The sequence below is a fragment of the Lolium perenne genome, chromosome 6, assembly GCF_019359855.2.
Source record: "Lolium perenne isolate Kyuss_39 chromosome 6, Kyuss_2.0, whole genome shotgun sequence".
NCBI lineage: Eukaryota > Viridiplantae > Streptophyta > Magnoliopsida > Poales > Poaceae > Lolium > Lolium perenne.
The window spans coordinates 79,123,337-79,130,189 of NC_067249.2; the positions used below are offsets into that span (position 1 = coordinate 79,123,337).

General features: G+C 48.1%; 1 protein-coding gene across 1 annotated transcript; it reads left to right on the forward strand.

Moving 5' to 3' along the window:
* The first annotated feature begins 309 nt into the window (after nt 1-309).
* LOC127307790 (uncharacterized) lies at nt 310-1,544 on the forward strand. The gene has a single exon (XM_051338569.2). The coding sequence runs from the start codon at nt 550-552 to the stop codon at nt 1,156-1,158; it is 609 nt and encodes a 202-aa protein (XP_051194529.1). The 5' UTR covers nt 310-549; the 3' UTR covers nt 1,159-1,544.
* Nucleotides 1,545-6,853: the final 5,309 nt, after the last annotated feature.

The following is a 6,853-nucleotide window of genomic DNA, read 5'->3' on the forward strand; positions in this document are numbered from 1 at the left end:
AAAATAATTTTTTAAAAACGGAAGGAGCATTTCCACATCCACATGACGAGATCGATAAAAAAGCAGAACTCATCGGTAAAAAAGCTCCCCTGCTTTTTCATCTTTTCGGCTGCCCTATAGCTTCTACACACGCACGCTAAAGCAAATCTGATCCTGAATTTCCTGATGCAATGTAGGTAGGCCAAAAGAAAGAACATCAAGAGAACGGAGCTCCCCACCACCAGCAACAGTACCGTCTGTGTCCGGTCCCTATGAATGAAGCTGAGAGCTACCGCAGCCCCTCTTTCACACGTCTTGGTGATCGGACTATCTTCCAAAACCATAATGTAGCTAGCTCCGTGCAGCGTGTTCAGCCGTGGTTCTGGCTGGCCCCTGTCCCCAGCTGATCGACACTTCCAAATTCCGCGGCTCCACGACCTCCGGCCACTTGATAAAAGGGCTCCTCCACCAGCTATTCCCGGCAGTCATCCCGGTCCTGCCTTATTCTTGGCGCCAGTCATCAGTTCCACAGCTCCACACCCACACAAACACGTACGTACGTAGTAGAACATGCCAATGGAGAGGTCCATGTCCTGCGCCGAGCGGAGCACGTCCGTGACGGCGCCGGCGAACGACCTCCGGTGCCACAGCGCCTCCTACGCCGCCTCCTTCGCGCCGGCGGCGCACAAGAAGATGCAGCGCGCGAAGAGCACCCTTTCTTCATCTTCCTGGTCGCGCGCGGTGGCGCCCGCCGTGCAGCGGAGCGGCAGCACCAAGACCGTCTCCAGCCCCGCCCCGGGCCTGAACCTCCGGTGCTACAGCGCCTCCTACTCCGCCTCCTACAACCCTCTCTCCGGCGGCAGCACCCCGCAGGCCAAGGGGCCCAGCACCGCCGCCGCCCCCGTGTGGTGCAACGCCGGCCGCCGCTCCCTCAACCTCCGAAGCTACACCCCCTCCTTCGCCGCATTGGTCGACGACGAGGCCCCAGCCAAAGTCCCGGCCAAGAAGGCGGCTGTAGCGGCTGCTCCCGGCGACGACGCCGAGGCGGAGCTGCAGAGGAAGAAGCGGCTGGTGGCGTACAAGGTGTACGACGTGGAGGGGAAGGTGAAGGGGTCGGTGCGGCGCAGCGTCAAGTGGATCAAGGGCAAGTGCTCCCGCGCGGTGTACGGCGGCATGTGATCCATCTTGCTCTGCTTCCGGCTCCGGCACGAGCTATTGTTGAGCTTGGTCCTTCGATCTACTACGTATGAGCTAGAGTCTGCTCCTCTGCTTGCTCCCTCTTCCATTTCTCCTTCTCGATCGAACTAGTAGGATTTTTGACGATATTTCTGATGTGCCCTAGTATGACATATGTACAGTAGTATGAGCGGTGCTTCTCTTGGAGTCTTGCTTGGCCGCGCGCCGAGAGGAGTTGGTCTGTGTTGTCCTTGTACATACCTGTATACATATGGATCCGTCCTCTCCTCCCCGTGTACCATTACCTGCTTGTGTAATATAGACGCTATGTAGAATATGTTTTTGGCACTGTGAGATCATGTAAATAAATAAATCATGTGTTACTACTAGGTATATATACATACACTTTTTTTTTGACAGGAATATACATACAGTACTCCTGTTCTTCTCCTATTACCACTGACTGAACCGACTTCATCTATTTCTTCCAAGCTACTCTCTCCTTTATGGACTTTTCTTCTGTATTGCTTTGTTTCCTGTTAATATCACCATCCAACTTTTCTTCCAATCTTGATATAACTTGTGCCAAGAGTGTTATTAGGTCCTTGTCTTCTTGACCTGGAATGCCAAAGAGGAAGCTCGCTAAGCGTACAGTTTTCGTTAGCTCAAACGCTACGCGTGCTTCGGAAAGGGCAGGCACGCTTCGTTTGGGATCGCCGTGCCCACCGGAACGCCGGATTCTCCATGGCTGGGAAAGAATGGATTCTGTGTGGGGTTCATATCCTCTCCAATTGGAACCACTTGACATGACATGGCCTGGCGGTGTTGGATATCGCTTTCCTGCAACTGAAACCAACCAACCAATTCCAGCACGAAACATGTAGCAACAAAGCGATGATATGACTGTTGTGCTCCAGCAGTCCAGTATAGGTGACTAGGCGTGTAATATTGCTCGTCAGCTTTCCACGGAAATTTGACCATTTCTTCTACCTGCGTGGTTCTGTTGAGGTCGGCACGAAAACGGTTGGGCATAAAGGTGTATTTGACGGATTATTACTTGCAAGAATGGAATTCTCCGTGGCTGCTTTTATGCCAATACTGTCGCCTGCTAATTTGTCCATGAGTTCGAATCCATGGTGAGATAAGCTAGTTTTTTCAGGTTGATTGGGCCTCCATGATCTTTCTACTCGAGTTTTTGGCAAGTCACCATCTTGCAACGATAATATTCGTAAACATCAACTCTGAGGTGGCAATCTACATAGAAATAAAAAATCATTAATTAATACTCCCTCCTTTTATAACTTTTGTCGCAAATCGACGATAAAAATTGTGGAACCGAGGGAGTATGTTACATTTTAGCCTATGCAATAAAAAAAACTACAAACTTGTGGTTGTGGCTCCAAAAAGGCAAAAAAAAAAACTATATTTTTATTCCCAAGGCTGTTTCTTGTGTATAGACCACATACTAAAAGATACTTATTATGTATCTCGAAAGAGTATTAGACATGTATATGCATTCACTATTTTTCTGAACTTTTCGAGCTACACGAAGCTCAAGATCTATATTGATTATTTGAAGCTGGAGACTGACGGGCACCCACAAAGGCTCAACCGACAACCGCAACTAAGAGATCGCGCCACCGTTGTGGAATCTATCGAAACTAGCCAGTTGGGCCTAGCATAGGATCCCCGTCGCCACGAGGCAGCCACTGCCATCCAGATCATTTTCACTACTGGTGAGGTAGTCGTTGAATCGACTATAACGAACTCGGGAACCCGCCACCGCACACGAAATCGAAGACCACCACCACCGCCACCGCCGCCCTCCACCTCTCAACTGACCGCGGCACCAAGACTCACTGTTGTGATCCCGAGATCTGCGACACCCAGACACGGCCACACGAAGCCACTTTCTGACCTACAATATCCAGCGGAGGAGGAGGAGGAGGCCGCTGTCATTCCCAGGGCCGCTGCCTTGGCGTGTTGACACCCTGCATGCCAGCTACACTACGACGTGAAGCCCTAGAACTGGCGCACGCGATCGCGCCGAGAAGCTACACGTACTAGTTGCAGCCCGCCCATCCTAGATCAAGCCAATGTATATTTTGAGTAACGGGTAATATAGTAGCGCATGAAGGATTAGAGATTTTGGTGCTTAGGCTCTAGTGATATCGCAGATTTTAAAATTTTGAAAATGACATTTATCAGTTCAGAAAATTATGACAAAAATGTTGTGTCCCACAAACATGCAAAACATCAATTGAAAATGCTCTGTATTTTGAGCTGCATAAAAATGAAAAAAGTATGCTTGTTTTAAAACCTCTAAATTTTATCAGATTTTATCATTTTTGTGTAGCCAACAATATAAATTATTTTGCATTGCGGTTTTGCATGCTTGCAAGTTACAACATTGGCCATGTCTATATGTTTTCTATAACTTTTTAGAACTAATAAATATGATTTTTGAATTATTTTTGGATAAAAAGAGCACTGGTGCTAAGAGCCAAAGATACTTTGCGCACACCAAGATTTTTCTATAGGTTATTAATAATGCATTAAGGTATTGTAAAATATATCCGAGTTGTAGAACCGATACGACGTGGAGATCGCACGAAAGCCAATTTAATCACGAGAAGAAAATAGAGAGAGAAAACAACACAACAACTGTCGGAACAAAGAGAGGCACATAAACATCTCAGTGTTAGGCTTTCGTAGTACTGTACGGCATGATGGCGCCTACGACAGCTTCTGTAGAAGGTGAGCTGCTTATGGTGAATTCAGATCAGTGAACAGAAAGCCCACTGTCCTGGATCAGCTCCCCGTCCATTTCTTGACTTGTCGTCCCGTTGGATGGGCAGCATTTTCTTCCCGGTGACAGCAACTGAAGCGTTTGCTTGTTACAAATCCAGGGGTCTAATCCGAGTCTGATGCGCGCTGCTCAACCTCAACGTTGGCATACCTGAAAACCTTATCACACAATGTACAGCTGCCTACTGTTTCCAAATCGCAAGTTGGATGTCCTCGTGCAAGTTGCTCAAACGGAGGTCCATCTATTGATCGCACACTGGTAGAAAAACAGGCTTCGGGTGAGCCCCATAAGTCGCGAAGCTGTAGGAACCGCGACTAATGGGACCTTTAGTCGCGGTTCGGGAGGCGAACCGCGACCAAAGGCCTGGGCCCAGGGCGCTCGGTGGCCAGCCGGTGCACGTGGGGGGCTTTAGTCGCGGTTGGCCAGGCCAACCGCGACTAAAGGTGCCCGAAGGCCTTTAGTCGCGGTTGGCCAGGCCAACCGGGACTAAAGCCCCTCCCCTATATATACCCATCCAGCAGCCAACACTTAGCCATTTGGAGCCATTCTCTTCACAAACTTCACAAGTGTGTGTTAGGTTTGCTTTTGGTTCCTCTTATGCACATAAGGTGTTTGATGAAATGCCCCAAGAGCATGAAACAAACATGATATGAAGTGTTGGAGCCACACTTGAGCTTTCTCATTTATTTTTTCCTCCTCGATCGCGGTTAGCAACTTGAACCTTTGATGTGTCGTTGATAAAATATGCATGTGTGTGTAGTTCATTGTTTAATTTATATTGTTTGTAGCTAGTTAGTTTAACAAATGCATGATGGTTAATTATATATTTTATATTATAATAATGCAGATGAATCGACAATGGATGTACGGTAACCGACTCTCCGGCGAGTTCAGTGCGGGTTTGAAAGATTTCCTCGTAGTGGCTAATGCGAACAAGCAGGGGGTTTTGTTATCTGTCCATGTGTTAACTGTAAGAATCAGAAGGGTTACTCTTCCTCAAGAGATGTTCACATGCACCTGCTTCGGCACGGTTTCATGCCAAGCTATAATTGTTGGACCAAGCATGGAGAAAGAGGGGTTATAATGGAAGAAGATGAAGAAGGGGATGATTTCATCGATGAAAGCTATCTTGCTCATTTCGGTGATACTTTCATGGAGGATGCTGAAGGTGAATGGGAAGGTGAAGGGGAAGGTGAAGAAGAGGCACGTGATGATCCCGTTGATGATCTTGGTCGGACCATTGCTGATGCACGGAGACGCTGCGAAACTGAAAAAGAGAGGGAGAATTTGGATCGCATGTTAGAGGATCACAGGAAGGCGCTGTACCCCGGATGCGATGATGGTCTGAAAAAGCTGGGCTGCACACTGGATTTGCTGAGATGGAAGGCACAGGCAGGTGTAGCTGACTCGGCATTTGAAAACTTGCTGAAAATGTTGAAGAATATGTTTCCAAAGAATAACGAGTTGCCCGCGCACGTACGAAGCAAAGAAGGTTGTCTGCCCTCTAGGTTTAGAGGTTACGAAGATACATGCATGCATCAACGATCGCATCCTCTACCGCGGTGAATACGAGAATTTGAATGAATGCCCGGTATGCACTGCATTGCGTTATAAGATCAGAGGCGATGACCCTGGTGACGATGTTGAGGGCCAGAAACCCAGGAAGAGGGTTCCCGCCAAGGTGACGTGGTATGCTCCTATAATACCACGGTTGAAACATCTGTTCAGGAACAAAGAGCATGCCAAGTTGTTGCGATGGCACAAAGAGGACCGTAAGTCGGACGGGGAGTTGAGACACCCCGCAGATGGAACGCAATGGAGAAAGATCGACAGAGAGTTCAAAGATTTTGCCTGACGCAAGGAACATAAGATTTGGTCTAAGTACGGATGGCATGAATCCTTTTGGCGAGCAGAGCTCCAGCCATAGTACCTGGCCCGTGACTCTATGCATCTACAACCTTCCTCCTTGGTTGTGCATGAAGCGGAAGTTCATTATGATGCCAGTGCTCATCCAAGGTCCGAAGCAACCCGGCAACGACATCGATGTGTACCTAAGGCCATTAGTTGATGAACTTTTACAGCTGTGGGGCAGACCTGGTGTCCGTGTGTGGGATGAGCACAAAGAAGAGGAATTTGACCTACGAGCGTTGCTTTTCGTAACCATTAACGATTGGCCTGCTCTTAGTAACCTTTCGGGACTGTCAAATAAGGGATACAATGCATGCACGCACTGCTTACATGAGACTGAAAGTGTACATTTGCCAAATTGTAAGAAGAACGTGTACCTTGGGCATCGTCGATTTCTTCCGAAAGGTCATCCAAGAAGAAAGAAAGGCAAGCATTACAACGGCAAGGCATATCACCGGCCGAAGCCTGCGAACACACCGGTGCCGAGGTATTTGATATGGTCAAGGATTTGAAAGTCATCTTTGGAAAGGGTCCTGGCGGACAATCAGTTCCGAAGGGAGCTGACGGGCACGTAGCCATGTGGAAGAAGAAATCTATATTCTGGGAGCTAGAATATTGGAAAGTCCTAGAAGTCCGCTCTGCAATCGACGTGATGCACGTTACGAAGAATATTTGCGTGAACATCCTAAGCTTCTTGGGCGTGTATGGGAAGTCAAATGATACAAAGGAAGCACGGCAGGACCAGCAAAGTTTGAAAGACCCTGATGACCGGCATCCGGAACGGTTTCAAGGTCGTGCCAGCTACGCTCTGACCAAAGAAGAGAAGGTCATATTTTTTGAATGCCTGAGCAGTATGAAGGTCCCGTCAGGATTCTCGTCCAATATAAAGGGAATAATAAACATGGCGGAGAAAAAGTTCCAAAACCTGAAGTCTCACGACTGCCACGTGATTATGACGCAATTGCTTCCGATTGCTTTGAG